Source organism: Brachionichthys hirsutus, chromosome 13 (genome assembly GCF_040956055.1).
Source record: "Brachionichthys hirsutus isolate HB-005 chromosome 13, CSIRO-AGI_Bhir_v1, whole genome shotgun sequence".
In the NCBI taxonomy this organism is placed as follows: Eukaryota; Metazoa; Chordata; class Actinopteri; order Lophiiformes; family Brachionichthyidae; genus Brachionichthys; species Brachionichthys hirsutus.
Genome location: NC_090909.1, coordinates 7,537,847 through 7,558,633, shown reverse-complemented (window position 1 = coordinate 7,558,633; position 20,787 = coordinate 7,537,847). Strand labels below are relative to the sequence as shown.

General features: G+C 47.1%; 1 protein-coding gene across 1 annotated transcript; it reads right to left on the bottom strand.

Annotated features, from left to right (window-relative positions):
* Positions 1–1,382: 1,382 nt before the first annotated feature.
* med30 (mediator complex subunit 30) lies at positions 1,383–20,736 on the bottom strand. The gene is made up of 5 exons (XM_068747201.1): positions 20,690–20,736; positions 19,867–20,103; positions 18,494–18,652; positions 15,022–15,138; positions 1,383–2,356 (listed from the first exon to the last, which is right to left on the bottom strand). The coding sequence occupies exons 2-5, from the start codon at positions 20,047–20,049 to the stop codon at positions 2,261–2,263; spliced, it is 555 nt and encodes a 184-aa protein (XP_068603302.1). The 5' UTR covers positions 20,050–20,103; positions 20,690–20,736; the 3' UTR covers positions 1,383–2,260.
* Positions 20,737–20,787: the final 51 nt, after the last annotated feature.

Sequence of the window (20,787 nt, the reverse complement as noted above, 5' to 3'; positions counted from 1 at the left end):
GAAAATATCCTGCTGGAAGATGAGAAAAATTCTCCCCAAAAAAAGAATGTTCCTGGTTTGGAAAGAAACTGAATTTATTATCGCATTAAGAATCTTGTATTTTTTTGTTACCGCAGAATATTGGAATGTTTCCTGTTAAATGTTGCATTGCCCAAAATGGTCAGACCCAAAAAGACGGCGGTGTCAAGTTTCTAGCTGCCGCTGGACAAGGGTGCGATGGGGACAGTTCGGGTAAGTTGCAGTCTACATCCGCACCACTAGAGGGCACTACATCCCACACGCTACACCTTAAAACAGATTTGGGGGGGAAAAAGTTACAGAGAATTTGAGCGAAATCTCAAAATGTATCCCAAAATCGGAGCAAACATTTGTGGGAAATTTGACTTGGAATAAATAGAATTAAAATTACATTTTGTTGATACTCGGAACAGGATTTTGCCATTAGAGTCAAATATAACATTTGTACAAGCTGTTCAAGCAAATGCTTACATCGTCTCCTAAATAAATCCTACTGATTGAACATCACAGACCAGGATGCAACGTCACAATCCGGCTGCTCACCTGAGCGACAAACATCATGGAAGAAAGTTACACGACGCTGCGTTCCGATTCCCGCCCTGTTGGAAACTATGGCAACAAGAGGTGGACGGATTTCTAGTGTTCGTGCTCCCTTTTACATCAGAGCGTAACCTTTCAAATGTTTATTGCCGTGGTTCAGAAGCCCCCCCCCCCCCCCCCCGAGGAGAACAGACTCCATTTGTGCAGCAATAATAGTCTCTCACGGTGCATCGCCCTCAGAGGTAGAATAACCTCGTGTACTCAGACTTTAGGCTCATGTTTAATCTGAGTGAGGCACCGCAGTGAATTTTTCTGTCAATCTCGTACTCGATCTCAAAACAATATCCTCCTTATGGTTCGTGTAAAAGAATAGTTAGAAGGGATCTCCAAGGAATACTGCTAAATACTGAGTATTTTGGGAATCATTGTATTTCTCAGGATTGCCTGGAGATGGGATTCAGAGAGGGAAACGTCGACGGACGTTACGCAGAATGTTTCTATCTCTACATTAACTGAGATCCAAAGATCTTTACGACTTTAACGACAACAGATTGATTCACCTCCAAAGGTTATGGAAAAAAACAAGTTGTACTTGTGGAGAATTTGTCCAGATTCCCATTTGGGTTGTCTCTATTTAGGAGTTACATCTATATTGTATAATCTTACGTGAATGTAAAATATTAGCTCTACTCAAATTCGCTACATTTCATACGCTCAGCGCTCCGCCTGATGGAGACGAGGGAGTGAATGACGTGTGGCTTAACATGATAAATGCAACGCAAGCAGAGTAAAAAGAAGCGAGCAGGTGATGAAACGAAGGCCGCCTGGGCTAGTCCGTGCATTTAGGTTATTTATTGATTAACACTGGCCTGCCATGGCGTGCTGTTTGCTAGTAAGATGTTAGATTTGCTATCATTACATCCAAGCTGCCAGTTTACATAGACAGACGTACAAAGTGAAACATGTTTTACATATCATTGCATAAAGCATTTCCACTACAGCGTTACGTTTCATAAACCTTCTTGGGAACGATTCGGAAATGCGTGATGAAGAACTGATGATGAGGAGAAAAAAAAGAAGTTCACAAACCTCGGGCGGAACCACAATCACCGCAACCTGAAAACTACAAATAAAAAAACAGCCTGCACCACGGTGATGTCATCGCTTCACAGATCTCTCATATGGAATTAGGTTTAAAGAACATGACGCCCCCCCCCCCCCCCTGAGGACGGATCCGTCTTCCCTCTAACTTTCACAGATACATGAGATCAACTAGAACGACCTGAAGCTACCAGCAGCAGATTATAATCTCTCAGATCCAGATTATGATAGTAATGAAAAAGAACATAAAGTAGGCTCAATCTACGACCTGCTAGTGTTTCTAGGGAGCATTTATAAGCTACGTGAATGCAGGTCTGCTAGGGAATCACCGGATTAAATAAGATCGCCATGTCTATACAGGCAGAAAGCCTCGATTGAGTGGCCTTAAATAGAATATAGAAACTCTTCATGTTACTTCAGTCTAAATGCCGATTGAAATGTAGAACATCGAGGTCTCCTGCACTCTCTCTCTCTCTCTCTCTCTCTCTCTTGCTTTCTTCTGTTTAAAGTGCATCCTCAGTCTGCGGCAGGCCGGTCACACCTCCCACGAAGCAACCTCATCTTCTTCACCCTTACGCAAGTAAATGTGCGTCGTCGTGCCTCAGCTCCTGACGGCCAGCATGGAGTTGATCTCCCAGATGAGGTTGCGGAGTTGGTCCATCACCTGCTTCAGCTGCTGATTCTTCTGCTTGAGTTTCTGCAGAAGAACAGCGAGAGAATAAAACGAATATGAATGCCAGCGTAATAATGCAACGACATGAAAACCTGAATGGCTGGAGGAGGAGGAGGAGGATCTATGTAGGGAAAAGGATGCTGAGGACGGAGCTGCCAGCAGGAGAAGAGGAAGACCGGTGAGGAGGTCCGTGGATACACGGTGAGTGAGGAAGCAGCAGAGGGAACACAGCGGGAGTTGGATGGAGCTGATCCACTGTGGAAAACTCCCACAGGAAAAAGCCAAAAGGAGAAGACGACGATCTCCACGAAACGAGATGCGTCTGTAACTCGGCCTACGTCTCCAGCGGGAACGCTTGGCCCCGGGTCGGGCCGGCTGTGGTCATACCGGATTATTAAAATAATTGTGGCTGAGAACAAATACAGATCGAATGTTCAGCCTTTGCTCGGGCAAAAAAAAAAAAAACTCTGCATTTAATCTGTAAGGCAAATGGATGGACGGCGGCACCTGATCGTCGGCTGTATCTGCAGCGCGCTGAAATCTATTAAGATGAAATCCCTCTCACCCTGCCGGTAACGCTCCTCTTATCCGTGGATAATTAGCAGCCATCTTTGTAGCTCAGATAACACCTTGAGCAAATCGATTTCACAGAGCTCTCCTAATATCAGCCGTTTAGCTGATTGTCCTTGAAGATATTCCTGAGCGGAACATTTGTTAGCCGACCAGCCTCTCTCCCAGCACCCCCCCTCTCTCCCAGCACCCCCATCCCCTCCTTCCCTTTGAGTCTCTGTGCACTAACGTGGACGCGAGTGTATGACATGAGATACGCCTCATTACTCTGACGAGCAAGTCTTTAAATAACTCGGCTATATTCTGCATACTAATGAGGTGATACGACAAGCCTGTTTAATTTCAGTCATATTTAAAAATAATAATAATAATTTAAACAAGATCTGTGTTTTTCGTCTCTGTTTTGCAGTGAACAGCCTTCGAAGACAGACGATGGGTAGTTTTGAAACCCGATTCTATTACAAATATCTACTCGCCGTTTTGTTTTGTTTTTTGGAACCCAGACGTGAAATTGAACATTTTTCACGGAGGGAATAAGACGAAGTCTTCGTGGCACATCCATTATGGAAGGCTTGCTGGCGTATCTTGATGTATGAATAGCAAGACTGCTATTAACACAGAAATGATTCTGCAACCTGAGGGAGACATTATTCCATTCATCGCCTCATAATTAGCGTAGCGCTAATCCTTCACACCGCTAATGTGATGTTTAGAAAGACGGCACACGCTGCAGAGAACAAACCTGAGAAGAAAAGGTGTTTCTTTGTGTGTGAGGTGAAAAGACGCACACACACACACACACACACACACACACACACACACACCTAAATAAACAGGAACAGAGGCAGAGACTCGAGCACAGCCTCAGCTAAAGACACTAACAGAGGGGATATTACATCCAAAATAAATAAAAATCACACGTCGTAGCAACATTTGAAAAGTAAAAAGCCATGGCAAAGCCATTTGCTGGCGAGACCCTTCACTGTTTTATAGTTGGAGGAGTCGATTCATAAATATGGAGTAAAATCTTAGCATTGCCTTCTGAGATAATGACCGGGACGAAATGACCCGGATTCAAATACACAAGCAGAAGACGGGGAATAGAGGAAGCAGAGCGAAAATGTGCCTTCAGTCAGGATTCCTCCTGCTAATCCACCACGTCGCTGGATACTCACATCAGAGCTTCAACTCAGACGGATCTGGATGAGAATTACAAGTGTAAGTGTCTGTGAGTGAGGAGGAGAGATTAGGGAGAGGAGAGGAGAGGGGAGAAGAGGAGGATACAGGATAAAAGGAGAGGAGAGGAGAGGAGAGGATGATACAGGAGGATGAGAGGAGAGGCTCAGAACACAAGAGCAGTAAATCTGGAGTACATGGTTAGTATCAAATATTATGGACATTAATGCAAAAAATGAAACCCTGCCAACTTAAAAAGAATACTCAGAATGCAAAGATATCACACACAATGATTCCTAGATTCAAAAAAAAAAAAAAGAGTCTTGAGCACAAGATGATAATAGCAGGGATGGGTTCCATCATGCTTCCACAAGTTGGTCCTGATTCCAAGCAGATCAAATAAATGGATTCTCTAAAGCCAAATTATTTCATTCTGTTTCCTGCTTTCCTTACAGGAAACGGCAAATGAGCAAAATACCTGTCGACACGTTCAAACAAGAAGTTCAGAAGACGTGCCTAACGATTGTTATGCAAGGACCTTCCTGCTGTATGGACGGTAAGTGGAGGAGTTAACCTCCGGGTAGCGTCCCCGCTTCAGGTAGGAAGAACAACCGCTTGCGTCGCTGACATTCGCTGCAGATTAAATACTTTTACAGTCTCCGCTACCAGCACACAAAGGAAGGAGCTAAAACGGTTGTTCCTTGCAGCAAATGGGAGGAAAGGGTTAATGAATGTCACCGAGTTTAATTTCAGCACAGCAGAATCTCTGGTTTCCACATTGTGCTGAGACACAGAACAGTTTGAATCAAACAAAGCACTTAAAAAGATTTAAAAAAAAAAAGAAATTCAGAAGCATTCAGATTTAATTAAATGTTACGGCCCTGGATCAGAGGAGGAGGAGGAGGAAGAGCAAAGAAAAGTAAAGAGGAAAACCTTCATCATGCCAGAGACGAAGGGGGCCGGACTCCCCATCACCAACACAATCCATTTAAAATGGACGAGAAAACGTCCGTCTTTTCCCTCAGCACAAGTCCCTGCCGTCTTCAGGGACGCAGCGTCCAATTTAATTCAATCCTATGGTTCATAATGAGTTTATGAGTGTAATAAAAAAGACACTTGGAATGGCGTCTCATCTGTGTGGAAAGGTGGCCCTCCAGAAAGCACCGATCCAGTTCATTATGAATGAATGGAAAATGTCCTGAAGGAAACACAAGCTGGGGGAACTACGATGAAGCAAAACGCTTTTAATAAAAGAACCCACACACTCCAGAACTCCGGACCTCCTCTCTGTGAAGCCCATAAATCATCCAGTTAGTGAGGAGCAAATCACGCAACCGTTTATTTTAGCACACCGCTGTAACAGTTATTATGGCGTACATCCAGAACAACAAACACAACCAACCGGCTTCAGAATCAAGTCCTCGCCTCCAACATCCTAAAATAAGTCCTATTCAAATGAGGACCAGCTCAATTATCTCAGTTATGGTGGAACGTGCTCTGATATTATGGCATTGCTCTCTTTTTAAGTAAGCCGCTTAATGCCCAGCGCTCTGCTGGAGAACCCTGAGATGCTAAGCGGGCTCCGGTTTACCCGTCTGACAGAAGGACTCGGGCCGAGCAGCTTTCATTTGCCCGGCATCAGTCAAAAAAGGCCGTAATTGACTTTATAAACTTTGTGGCTGTTTGTTTCTCAGTCGGAAGCTTTAAGTGCCCCCCCCCCCCCCCCCCCCCGGTCTGTGTGTTTTGCAGGGAGCTTTTCCCATGAGAACAAAGCCCTTTAAAGGGATTTGGAATGCAGATAAAAGCCTTCTCTTCCAGTGGTGCCACGTCGTCATCCTTGCACACACCGACCGACGGAGCTCTTTCGATGGGTCCTCAGCATTGAGCCTGCTGCGTCAGCCGACTGTTGCAATCGATTCAGCCTTTTAGAGTTATCCGGAGGTGGGCGCCCCCCCCCTCCCCCTTTGCTCTCCTCATGAGCACTTGAGTTTGTTCCAGGTAGCCCCCATCGATTGTTCCTTTCTTTGTGAGTTTGTTCCCAGCGATAATAAATGAGGGGTTAGGAGGCTGGACTGCAGCCGCTTTAGAACCAATGACGGGTAGTCATGCATTGGCAGTAGAATTACGCAGGGGTCGTTAAGAAAAGAGAAAAGAATAGTTTTAAAAAAAAATAGCCAAACGACAACCACCTGGCATACCCAGAGTACATAAAAATATAGAAACACACACCCCAGGATCAATATGTATCACATGTACAGCATAAATGGCCTATGTATGCGAATATAAAAACATTTTGACCACACAGAATGATGCCTAGTTGTCGGTTAGGGGGTTTCGTTTAGCGACGGGGTCTTTGGCACGTAACGCCGCCGCTGCTGAAGCCACGGCTTCTGCAGACGTACCCGAGTTCAGACTTAAGTTCAGAGTTGAAGAGTTCATTTGCACTCGGCAGCAGATTAGCTGCAGCAGCCTGAGAACCGATAAGAGAGACTGAATTTAACATCGCACCCCTCTGGGTTTCTGCTTTGGCTGCATGTGAAACAATTACGAGTGCAGCATCACAAATACTGCGTGTGCTCGAGGCCGAAAGCACATCAATGGCTGGAGCAGTGATGCTAGTGATAACATGTCTGCCAATATTCCTTTAACGGTCACCTTTGTTTCCATTCCTACGATGCATACGCCGGTGGACAACAAATCTCAACAATTAAAGATGAGCAGAATGCAAAGGGTGACACAGGGCCCTGACACAGGGCCCTGCATGGGGCTGGCGGCTTGTCCAGGGTGTGCCCCGCCTCTCGCCCGCCGACCGCTGGGATCGGCTCCAGCACGACACGCGACCCGGGAACGGGTCAACTTCCAACAGGTCGAATGGGCAGCGGAGGGTTCTTGTGATGTGACACACCGGTACGATCGCTCGCCTGTGTTTAGAATCAGCTCCGCTAATGCCCCCCCCCCCCTCCCCACAAAAGTGATAGTGGATCTAATTATCACTATCTCTTAAAGATAAAAGGAAAAGGATGGACAGGGGGAAAAGGAAAAGGAGCGAGGCAGGCAGATTTTTGGAAAGATAAAAGAGAGGCAATTCCATTTCAAAGCCTCCAATCCACTTACGGGAGATGCTGATTCACAGAGTGCAAAGAGAAGGAGCCCCCCCGCCCCCCCCCGCCCCCTCTCATCAAAAATCTAATAGCTTCTCCAGATACACACAACGCAGTTTCTCAAGTTCAAACGCAAACAATTCTGCCAGCAGCTGAGTAAGCATCCTTCTCATGACTATAAAGAAAAGTAGAATGAAAAGTGAAGGTTCGCAGGCTGAACGGAGAACCAGCGCAGGCTGAACGGAGAACCAGCGCGGGCTGAACGGAGAACTAGCGCAGGCTGAACGGAGAACTAGCGCAGGCTGAACGGAGAACCAGCGCAGGCTGAACAAAGAACCAGCGCAGGATGAACGGAGAACCAGCGCAGGCTGAACGGAGAACTAGCGCAGGCTGAACGGAGAACCAGCGCAGGCTGAACGGAGAACCAGCGCAGGCTGAACGGAGAACCAGCGCGGGCTGAACGGAGAACCAGCGCGGGCTGAACGGAGAACCAGCGCGGGCTGAACGGAGAACCAGCGCGGGCTGAACGGAGAACCAGCGCGGGCTGAACGGAGAACCAGCGCGGGCTGAACGGAGAACCAGCGCGGGCTGAACGGAGAACCAGCGCAGGCTGAACGGAGAACCAGCGCAGGCTGAACGGAGAACCAGCGCAGGCTGAACGGAGAACCAGCGCGGGCTGAACGGAGAACCAGCGCGGGCTGAACGGAGAACCAGCGCGGGCTGAACGGAGAACCAGCGCAGGCTGAACGGAGAACCAGCGCGGGCTGAACGGAGAACCAGCGCGGGCTGAACGGAGAACCAGCGCGGGCTGAACGGAGAACCAGCGCGGGCTGAACGGAGAACCAGCGCGGGCTGAACGGAGAACCAGCGCGGGCTGAACGGAGAACCAGCGCAGGCCGAACGGAGAACCAGCGCAGGATGAACGGAGAACCAGCGCAGGCTGAACAGAGAACCAGCGCAGGCTGAACGGAGAACCAGCGCAGGCTGAACGGAGAACCAGCGCAGGCTGAACGGAGAACCAGCGCAGGCTGAACGGAGAACAGCACAAATCCGTATGATCGCAGCTAAATCTGCAAACAAATGCACCTCGCTGGACCGTTCACATCCCGTACAGAGAAGCTGATATTCATTCTCTACCCTTCAGATTTCTGACTTGAGCTGCTGAATTACTGCTTCTAACCCCCCCAATGCAGACTGACACGTAACACGGTAGTATTAGTTTCAAAAACTACTTTGAACTAAGGTTGGGTGATTGAAAACAAAAAGTTTTGTTCAGCTTGCCTTGATGTGCGTCTTTACAAAAATAGCACAACTGACCCTCCAGCAGCAGACCAGCCCCCCTTGTCTTTGCGTCATGTAAACGCTAAATGCCCCGGCACGCCGGCTCTAATCGCTTACGTAGCCATTAAACAGCGCAACATAGAGCAGCAATAATTGGGCCTGCACTGAGCACTAAACATGACAAAATAGCAGGAAAACATATTTTCTCCATAAAGGTTCTCTGATTCCACCTCTGCATGGACCCCCCCCCCCCTCCCCCCCCCCCTGACCCCAGCAAAACAATTAAAAAGCCCTTGGCATACAGAGAGCCTCTAATGGAACACATATGAGGCTGCTAATAGGTACGGACACCTGCCGAGCACAGCCAGCTAATCCTGGAGCCTCAGAGGAACGGAGGGACGGCGGAGAGGGGGAACGCACAAGGAGGAAAAGAAAGAGAAAAGGGAAGAGCGGTGAATAACAGAAAAGAGGAGAGAGACCGGGCGCCAAAGAGAGAGAGAGAGAGAGAGAGAGCGCTGCGGCCCTCTCCCCCAATCGTATTACAGTTAGGAGGTTGAATTTGTTTACCATCAGGACTCTGCAAACTGTCCGCCTGCTCGACAGACAAAAAGGAACCAGCAGCACCGCTGGAGTCCATTATGAACGGCGAGCAGGACAGATGTGAGGAGGCCAGAGCAGCCAAATCAGGCAGCGGACGGCCTTTCCGTCTGGAATTACAAACATCCACTGCTTTTAATTTCTCCCTGTTTCATTTGAATAAAGAGGACAGTCGTGGCAATTAACAGGGTATTAAGTGAAGAAAGGCAGTGTGAGGAGGAGGAGGAGGAGGAGGAGGGGGAGGAGGAGGAGAGAAGCTGCAGCACTTCACCGGGCGAGATAGTAACTAAAAGCAGGGAGAGGGAAGAGGAGCTGTGGAGAATTAATAACAGGCCAGATCTCTCCAAGGCCTCCTTAATGGGCTGCGACAGGAATTTATTCACACTTAGGCTGGTATTAAATCAAACGGCAGGCGAGTGGCGGTGGCAGGCTGCAGCGGGGGGGGGGAGGGGGGGGGGGGGCTGCATGTACAACAGACAAAACGGTCACGGTCTGCTCTGTCGCACAGGTCCATCATTATAACCCCCCCCTTAAGGGCAAAGGGTCATCTCCAAGGCCCTTGGGACAGATAGACGGACTGAAAGAGGGCGAATGATGAGCAACGCCCCGGCGACAGCACGGCCTGCCCCACGGCCCAGATGGAATGATTATCAAGTAGTCCAGAGAGCCGCTATGAATCACGCTTCCTCTATTGGGCAAAATGCACCGTCACTCGTGTGGACGGTCGACCAGCCAGGCGGCGGATCCCCACCATCTTGGACGGCGCTCGCTGCAGACAGCGGGCGAAACGGGAGGAGACAAAAAAAACCATCTTTGTCCGACTCAGAGCTTGTTCTGCCGTCTTTGTTTTCCTCCAATGGACGGTGTGTGACCGGAAATGTGGGAAGTTCATTAAGGTCAGCCGGGTGCCACAACATTCAGTCGATTTCACTGGAGCAGGATCAGCTTGGACAACCGGGGGGGGGGGGGGGGGGGGCTGAATTGATATTCTACAGCACAGGAGGTCTGCAACACAGAGATTGGGCAATCCTAAGCCATTAGACAACGATGAATTATGGCTCGTGCGTCCTAAAGATTTATGCAAACGCCGTCGACTTTCACACACACTCAGATATACGGCTCACACACACTCAGATATACGGCTCACACACACTCAGACATGCGGCTCACACACACACATTTTCACAACCAGCCTGCACTAAACACTCTCCATGCAGACCAGAGAGCACGGCTCAGCGTCACCGAGGACAAAGCGGTACGTTTAAATGCTTGCATTTGTACACAAAAGTCATTCGATTCAAATATACAGTGTATTGTATATTTGTATTGCATTTCACCTAGTAAAGACACTTTGCCTCCCTCTCCCTCCCCATTCAAGCAGCGGGGCAGATTGCATCACCATCCGTCAGGCAGACTCCGACAAACAGCAATTACCCCAATCGACAGATAACGAGGGCGGGGCTATCGCTCACGGCCGGGACACCCCATAAAGCAGCAGGCATTACCATGGAGGAGTCATTCATCCCCCCCCCCCCCACCGCTCCACCCTACTTCTACAACCTGTCAAGAGGTAGGATGCGGTCTGCGAGGTCATGGGAAATGGAATGTCGTGGAATTGACAGGTGCCCAGAGGTCAAGGTCACCAATCTATTGATTTTGATATACAGTTCATTGGAAGGCTGCTAGATGGTCTCAGAGTCAACTGGAAACGTGCATTTCACAACAAATGTGCGGCTCTCGGGGCAATGAAGGAAGCTGCCGAGTGCTAATGTACCCGTTTTCATGAAAGGTAACAGCACGAGCCGGACTGGTACCTCATTCCAATATGCTTTACTGATCAGGTTTGCTTGCTAGTTCACGACGCAGCTATACATCAGAGGTAGCTGGTTAGAAAAGAGAAGCAACTGGCGACCTTGGGCTTTTCCCTGAATGCTCTAGTCTAGACGGTCTCCGGGCTGATTAATAAACACAACAGACTGACATGGATCACAATCCAGGACAGGAAGGCCGTGCAGCGAGTGATTCACCCCGCCAGCGTCATTGGGATGGATCTAGCGCGCATCAGTGATGTGGTTGAAGTACGGAGGCTGGGCAGCGCCGACAGGACACTAAAAGTCAACACTTGCCTCTGTTGCCATGCCGCCAGACTACAGAGCAGCTTTTCTCCTCAGTCAAAGATTTAAAGGATAAACTTTAACATTTGGCGGCACGGTCAAGGAATCAACCAGGTGTTAATTTGATATTTACCGGTACCAGAGACATCACAGATGCTTTGCTTGTATTTTTCTACAGCAGAAGTGGAGAGGATTAAGAAAGGATCGGGCCCCGTGGACACCCCACGGCTGACCCAACACAATATCCTCCCGTGTGAGGAGAGAAGACAAATTCCAACGGCGCTTCTGTCAAATGGTAACAAAGCTGGTGTCTGCTCCAAGGTTATTTCACTCAGAGGGTACTAACCACCCCCCCCCCCCCCCCCATGTAGAATTAGAATGCCATTACGCTGCCGACCCATCGCTCTGTCTATCACCCTTTGCCGTGTAGATGCATTACATCAGTCTTCATTATTCACAGCAGTGAGCGCATTTGAATTTTGATAGAAGTAATCTTTTCACAAACATCTACTTTCAGCTCGTCTTCAGTGAAATATGAGGCCAGCGATCCTAAACCGGTGTGACATATCAGCCGGGGAGCTTGAAGCATGCTCGGACTTATCTTTTCACTTATGCATCAATCTTCTCTCTCTCTCTCTCTCTCTCTCTCTCTCTCTCAGCTTCCCATTTTCCCTGCTGGAGCTGAATTTCATCCGTCTTGTATTATTCCTATCTGAATGGGGGCATCGTTGATTCTTCTCGTCATCCATCCATCTTCAAACACCTTAACCATTTGAACGTCCTCGCTCCTTTTTGCACAACCGAGGCTCTCCCGTCGTGTCGCTCTCCCTCCGATTGTGTGCCATTTTTTTTCCTCCACCTGTTTCTTCATACGTTTTCATTCACAATTACAGGCGGACACAAAAGTATATTCGGACCACGAGTAGCACAATGGTGCATGTTAAGGCCTTTGGTGTTTAATGAATGAAAACACTGTTTTTTTTTAATAAAGAAAACCCCCAAAGGCCGCCTTTGAGGAGAGTAGTGAATAAAAACTGAAATTGTTCGCTTGTGAATCCAAGTCTAATGATGAAGGTCGCAAACAGGAGAATAGATAAAGAAGAAATATCTATGACTGAGACGGTTAAAATGTTATATCAACATATAAAATGCAGTGAATATTCCACTTTAAATTAAGATCGAGTCGCTGCACTATACAGCGTGTGCCGCCGTGCGTTTAGTTTCTACGTGTGGAGTACATTATGGCTTCATCTCTGAATGCCCAGATCTTTTGAAGGACCCCCATTTGCATGCTAGTGCTTTCCTTAGTGGGAAGGTCATTCCAAAAACAAGGTTATTTATGATATCCATGCACATCTCTAAGTATACGCACGTTCAAGTTCTGTATTTTAGGAATCAACGCTGATAAAAAAAAAAACTTTGTTGTTGTTGTCGTTTTACAGGAAACATGAAACAAATGTTGAATTTAAGTCTGCCATTCCTCTGAAAGACTTGGGCGTAGCACTTGGTTATTTATCTGCTCCGATCGCAGCAGGCTTTCACCAGGCTCTTTGCGGATATGGAGGCTTTGTGTGAAAAGGAAATGCTTTTTTTTTTGTTTTGGGATGGTGCTGAGTGCCGTTGAGCGCAGGGTTCACTGCAATGCTTCACTGCAGTGTTAACATTTAAAAGCAGCCGGGGGAGCTGTGCAAAGCTCTTAAAAATAACCAATTCTCATCTCTACTGCTGACACTACTGCCCTTGGACCATTATCGTGGAGGCACACTCAGATGGCTTGGCACGCACACACTCTGTACAGAGCGGACACAATGCACATACAAAGAGAAGGGGAAAAGGCCAGCGAGAACGCACACACACACACACACGCACACGCACACGCACGCTGAAATCATGTATGAAAGCAATGTTGTCTCTGAACAAAAGCTTACTCCCTTAATACAAACAAATCAATGACAGAGAAGGAAAACTGAAAAGGCCTCCTAAACAATGCATGGAGTGTTTTACCTGAACCTTTTCATGCTCTACCGTCCATAACTACTGCACTTCTAGCGAGCTATGTGAACTGCTCTGGCGGGGGGGGGGGCAGCATCTAGGGTTCATCGACGCAAGGCTGGTATTTGCAAAGTGTTTTGGCATCATCAAGATGTGCATGTTTCCAAGGGAGGGATGAGATCAAACCTAATCCTGGAATATATCTGCAAGGGCAAATGTCAAAAACACCAAGAGGCCTGGTTTGTCAGTATTAGCAGAGGCTGTGTTGTGTGTCCCAGAGTTCAGTTCAGCTCCACTATCGCACACAAAAAACAACATTTTAAAACGTATTTGTATTTGTTATGCAGTCGGCTCTCTGCACTGGATCACAAATCAATGCAAAGAGAACTCAATTTCACTGCTTGAGCCAATTTAATCTCCCTGTGGCACACCGTCCTCTTCTGAACATCCCTATTCATGGGAAATCTTCAACCTTTTCATAAACTCATTTTTTAAAATAATCCTTAAGATGCTCAGAAACATCACAGCCTGTTTTATAGTACTGTATTTCCATTATCTGCAATGCAATTATCCGTAATTTCTATTATATCAGATCTGTTGCAGACAGATCTGTCTGCAACAAGCTTTGAGACTTTGACTGACAACATGGCATGTAAGTCAGAAGAGAAGCTCCCACGAACAGTCTCCCAATCGCAGCAGGGCAAAAATCACATCTGACAGTCAATGCATTTAAAAAAAAAAAGAAAAGAAAAAGATCTTAGGTGTGTTTGATGCTGGGCGGCTGAACCCACTCCAAAAAGAGGGCACCTCGCTCAGGAGATGTGAAGGAAACGCATCTCTTCCCTTCTGTGAAAGCGTCATCAAGAATCACAGCACAGATTGAGGACCGCCAGTCGAACCACTTCAAAATCCTGTGCAGAGAAAGTTTAGCAATAACTAGAACTAATTACTGAGGTGCTTCAATTAGAGATTTTCACCTTGCAATGAAAAGCGATTGAAGTGCAAGTTGGCCTTTCTAAGGGTAGCCAGCTAAGAGGCTCCACATTGGTTTGAGACAACGTTGTATCCATCATGTCCAGGAAATTAGTTACGTTACTATATGAGTTTGAATGATCCCGTCAGTCTTTAAATTTGTAATTTTTTTAGAGTGCGACTTTCTACCAGAAGATGCAGATATAAAAAAGGTTGAGCAGAGTGATGCTCTGATAACAGGAGCACAGCCTCCAGTCTCCTTTCAAACTGAGAGCCACCATCCTTCAAACTATAAGTACTGTACTCAATCTCAATATAATACTATTACAAATGTAATCACAGCACAGAATTTACCGATACGTAGATCCACACAAGTCCTTATTAGAGACAGTACAGGAAATTCACACCGAGTGTGAAACAACAACCCACACAAACACAATCTGCTGGTTTTGAAATGCAACCAGCAGCACAAACCATCGGCATGTGATGCTTTCTCTTCTTGTGGAGCCTCTTACAGAAAGCTTGTCTTTCTGACCTGGGTGGTTACTGATAAATATTGAATCTATTAAAGCTTCCAGTTAATAATGGTAAGAAAAATAAATATTATGTAACTAAATTCAGATCTAATTATTATTTCCCATCTTTAAGATGCTAATGTTTTTGCTCCAGCCAAGGCAAATGTGATTTGAAATGTCCAGAGGCTCGTGGATCTGAAACTTAAGTAGTCTGGAAATAATGTCCTGTTAAGCTGCGATAAAATTTCATTACATCAGTTTGTGAACCTAATTTTCGCTTTTCTTTTTTTTTTTATCAGCCCCAATTTCATTACCGTCGGCTGTCAAACCAGTTACCCCTAATAGTGGCGTTGAGATAAAGAACACAATACCTTGTTGACCTCCAGGATTTCTCTCCTCTCCTCTGTGGCAGCGTGGCCATAGGCGGCGGCGGCGGCGGAGCGATCCTCCTGTTTCGAGCCGTCTTCCTCCACGAAGGGTATCAGCAGCTGGAAGGAAGGAAATAAAGTCAGAGAAATCAACACTTACGAAGGCTACACCGTACCCAAGGTACCCCAGTAACTTTATTCCCATGAAGCGGTAACAAAAAAGAAAGGATTCTGAATGTTGAACACAAACTGAATCACACCCGTCTATTTTCAACATATAGATAGGACCGAGGGAGAGACAGGGAGCGGGTGACAGATTCATTCGGTTTTCAATGCTCTGTCTGCTTGACCTTGTCTGCTTGACACTTCAGAGGAGCCTTCAGGCGAGGTAGCGTTCCTCACTTGCCTGCTGCTTTACGTCACACTGCACCCTAGAGGTCGCCTCCGGGAGCAGGCCAGCGCTGGGCTGGCTGCAGTTTACACACTGTCTTAAGAACCAACTTGCCTCTGGCAAAAACAGCAAGAGTGTTTGTTTTCATCGTTGATCCTTGTTTTCGTTTATGGCAGTTCTCTTTTCTCCCCTCATCAAGCGGGATTTAGTTACAGGTGGCGTCTTCCAGAGTGGGCAGGTGACGATTTATCCTCGCAACCGAGTGGATAATCAAAGAGCTGAGAGGGCAACACATCAAGATTGGAGTCAGAAGATTTGTTAAGTTTCAGCAATCTCTTGTACGTGTTGCAAAGAGCGGTAAGATAAAGCACTCCGTAGCAGAGCTGCACCGAAAACATTCAGGTTAGCTGGTTGTCCTAGTTACTAGTAGTTTGGTAAGTATAGGGATTAAAATAACTTTTGTTGAAAAAAAAGAATTACGCATTTTAATTCAATCTGCAAAATGTATCTACAGTAGTTTAATAACCTGGAAAAAATTGCTATTGAAAGAAAAAAACAACTTTCCCCCACGATGTCTACCGAGAGGAAAGTGTCTCTTTCTGCTCCGATACTTTCCGTATCATGACGCATCGTACCGGTAATATACCGATGGTAATCGCCTTTGTCCCTCCTTCGCTTTCTTTGCGTCTTTTGTTGATACATTTCTGTGTAAAATGTGTTGAAGAGTCAGGAGGACATCTGTGATGTGAAACACAGAATGTCCGTCTCCAGGTTTACGTCAAACAAGGACGCCAGCAGAGGATTATACCCGACACACCATTAGCTGGTTCAAGATAACTTGAAATAGAGAAAGGTTTGCTTTAGAAAAATACAGACTGAAGCCAGTAACATATCTAGTTTTAAAGGTAGCGGGCAGAATGTGTCAGCTTCTTGAGGGAATGAGTAGGTGAGCGGGGTGGGAAAGATGGATGGAGGGTGTATTGTATGTGTGTGTGGGTGGGTGCGCGCGTGTGGGTGCATAGCATAGCCATGCAGCTTGTGTGCGAGCGCCCGGGTGAGTCATAACCCCTGCCTCGTCCACAAAAAAGATGGATGTGCTTTCCTGCCTGACATAGAAGAATGAGCAGGTGAAGTTCTCCAGGTTACCTCACCGAGACAAAAGAAACATTGAATAAATGACAAAATCATTTTTCAAAAGCTGCGTGAACATGTAAGGTGAGAGAAGGAAATGAAATAGCTGCTCAGCTCAGGAAATGACAGATGGAGGAGAGACTTGCACAACAGCGAGGGAGAGGAAACGTAGAAGAGAAAAGCAGGAAAGAAAGCATAAATACACAAGATTTAAGGACAGCGAAGAAGAGGGAAATGGAGTGGGGGCTGTTATTGAGCAGCTACCAGAGATGAAAAAACTAAGCGTGGGAAAACGGGGGATAGGCATGGAAGAAAAGAATGAAAGACAGAAGGATAAAGTGAGAGGCTGAGCCGCAAAGGGAGGAAAAAGCTGCAACGGGGCCGCAAAGAATGACAGCTGGAAAGAAAAAGAGCGAGGAGCTGACGTGTGCAGTAGGTCCAGCTGTCCATTAACGGGGTCTGTTGCTAATTAGGCAACGATGAGGTCACACTGCCCAAGTCATTGATTCCACGTCCTGTTCCAGGCAGCCAATAGTGTGTGTGGCTGTCAGGCAGGCACGAATTCTCTGAGATGATAAATGGGCACGCAGGCTGGGGCCAAAATCAACAACCTTCAGCCACAGAGAAACATGGTGAGCTGAGGAGCCTTTGGTTGGGCAGCAGAGGACTGGGTCCCGGGGGGGGGGGGGCGGGGTAGCAAGATGGTGGAACGGCTGTTTACAACATTAGAACATAGCCTCTGATTTAGGGACGTGATTGAGTGTCATTTGAGGAAGCTGTGGAGAGCTCATTCCAGATCCCACTGAGCAGCTCTATTATTTAATGTGGAAAATGCACACGGTGGCAGCCGTCACAAATTTGTTCCAATTTTAAGACTGGTCTCCTCCCACAGCCTCTTTTATCCTCAGTGAGAGTCTGGTGTGAGAGAGATTAGCTCCGAGCCAATCTGTAGAAATGCCACAGTCATAAATCCAACAGGGGTGGATGTCGTCGCCGCAGCCCCGCAAGGAGCGTCCGACGGGGGCCTGCCCAATGTTCCCGCGTGTGTTCGTGTGCACGTGTGATGGAAAAAAGGGCTCTTTGACATGTTTCCGTGCATCACATGCATGTCTTGACTGCGTGCGTTTAGTTTGTGGGATGCAATTGTGGATGTCTTTTTCTGGAGACTCCCCAATAGATCTGCTGCGAGTCAAGCAGTCAGACCTAAAGAGCATCTGTGTGTGTGTGTGTGTGTGTGTGTGCGTGTGCGTGTGCGCGTGCGCGTGCGCGTGTGCGCGTGTGCGCGTGTGCGCGTGCGCGTGTGCGTGTGCGTGTGCGTGTGTGTGTGGGAAAAGCTGGCCGATATGAGACGGAGTTTGGAAGCACAAAAACAAGCAAACAAATAACACCAATGCATATCAATATCAGTCAATTTAATAACGCGGTTCCAACACTAGAGGGCAGCAGTTACATCCACTTCCTGTAGCATCTACGGTATTAGTAATGGGTCTACAGCAGGGGTGGGAAATTATTTTTGCCACATGAGAAACAGAAAATATTCTGGAGGTCCGGGCTAAAAGGCTGAACTCAATTCTGCACAATATTAATTGCATTTCTTTGTAGAAAAGCAGTAAATAGCATTGTTTTTGACAAGCTTGTAAGAATGTTATAATTAAGCTATGAGAAATTGAGATTGCCTTACAATTGCCTTCACTCTAAAAACACATTTTGAGTTTAGTATACTGTTGGAAAGTTGTGTGAAGGTTCTTAGCACCATGAAGACATCACAGATGCATCATATTTAACTGTCACTGAAGGCAGTCTTAGTCCATGCATGAGGTGAAATTAGAAAATGTGTTTATTTTGTCATTTCCAATTAACCAGCCAATCAAATGTGAAGAAGATCAGATGATTTATCTCACGATATATGAGATCTATTTGCGTTATGGTGACACACAGTTGACCCCGTCTTACCTCTGGAGGTATGGGGTCCATTCCGGTGCAGTTGACGTTGCATTTGTCGTAGACGAGCCGCAACTTGCGGAACAGCACGGAGAGAGATCGAAGGTGCTCCTGGAGCTTCCCCAGTCTGTCCTGGTGGGTGTTGGGATGGTAAGTGACTCCATTGGGCAGCTGAGAAACATCACAGCAGAAACACTGCTTTTAGAAAAGTCCAATCTAGAACAACTTAAAAAAGTAGCCGCCACAAACCTGCAATATATTAAAATCCACTTCAGTAAACGGAAACAAACTCAGCTGGTTTCTGCTGCTGCTCACTCTGAGGCTTCTCTGTCTCTTAAGAGTAACATGGTGGGATTTCTTTACTGGGGGGGGGGGATCACCAAGCCTCTGGGGCAGTGGCGTCTCATTATTAACATCCAACGTGAGACAAGCTCGCCTCCAGGCCAAGCAACGGGAAGAGAAATGAAAAACGTCCTGTGAGCTAAAGAACAAGTCGCAGCAATCCCGTTTGTGTCTGCGGCTGAGGTGTGATCGTTTGGCCCGTCTTTGGCTGTGACTTTAACAAGGGGATCGTCTCATGGGACGAAGGAGACATCCATGATAAACCTCATTCCGACCCTCGTCTTCGGGCCTAAACTGCAGAGATAAGTGATATAAAGGCTCTCAAATTCTTGAAACTCATGCTGCGGTGTCTAAAGACACATCTGACGGTCACTGAGACGCCGGCGCAGCCTTCAGGCTCACAGACCCTCCAATGTGGCCGAAGGAAAGCAGATGTATGAAGAATGGAGTCGAAATTGCTATTAATTTAAGGGGGGGGGGGGGCACAAGACTTGACAGATTTCCAACTTGGTGGGAGGGTAGGGCATGTGGCACACATGAATCCATTTGAATTGGTAATAGATCTGGACACAGGACAAGCAGTTGGACTTCACAGGTCCAAAAATGACTCATTGATGGTGAGAATGTTCGATGACACACACTTTACCTGACAGCATGTCCATAACACAAGGACAACGCATTGAATTTGAGAACGCTGGGCCTACCCGCGGTGAGCATGGAACATAAATGTGATAAGAGCTTGTGGGATTCGTTGGTTGATCATCGAGGCTCAACAGCAAATCCGTGTTTTCACGCTCGGCTACAAAACGTTTTGCGTGAATCGAATCGTTTCTCTTCTCGTTAGCTTCCGGCGCAGTCTGAAAAGCATCCGACGTGCGCAGTAATTACACAAACTCTTACAAAGCTAATGGCGTTCAAGCTGAACGGAGCCACCGCCTCTCAGCGGGTATGACTCACAGCGACTTTAATGTCACATCCTTTCGGATTAGAAAAACACATGTAAAGCGTATGACAGCAGGAGCGGTTCTGTGACCCGGACGGACCTGCATGTTCCTGAGGAGCTGGGAGATCTCCATGGTCCTGAGGACAATGTCTTGGACCGTCTCCTGGCCGATGCGACACAGCGAGGCCATGTTAACGTCCCACGGTGCCTGCTGCTGCTGCTGCTGCTGCTGAGGAGGCACAGGCTGCCCGCCGAAGGCTGACACAAGCGGTGGAGTCGTCATGGTGACGGCAGGTGAAGATGCTGGAGGAAGTGTTCTAGGTCCAGGTGAGGTTACCTGCCAAGCGATTCCAGAGCATGCATTTACAATCCTCCATGAGGGACGTTTTACACGAGTAAGGAGTGAAAATGGTGACGTGGGGAATAAGGACTAGTGTCACGACACGGATGGAACAGAACAACAGTAGTTCACCCACAGTGAATAGAACTGAAGAACAAGCGGTCTGGACTTTCCGTACATCACGGTATTACTTTTGTACACTCGGTAAATGCAGCGCAATAACACTGACAACGTGTCGGTGAATTTAATCGATGTGTTGGTAAAAAAAAAAAAAAAAAATGAGCATCGACGAAGCCTCCGAGCTAAGGTTAATGGCTTTAGGTCGGTTCAGAACGAGACAAAGCGCATTCACACTAGGAGCGTAGTCGGGGTTATAATGGTCGCTGCGCCGCGGAGCTAAATATTTAAAGCACTGAGTGGGTGCCAGCGTGTTCAGTGGTCACCGGAAGCTAAATGGAGTCACGCCACGCGACACTAACTGTTTATTACTATTTATCTATGTTGGCTTATCACGTACTGAAGGTTAGCTCCGCAGTGAGGCTGGATATCAAACATATTATACATTAGACAGCATTAATGTTACCTGTGAGTTGATAATTTATCTGTTTTGTTGACATCCATGGCTCTGTCTGTAAACCGAGCTGAGCTGGCGCAACTATCGCGAGAATTCGTTTGACACTG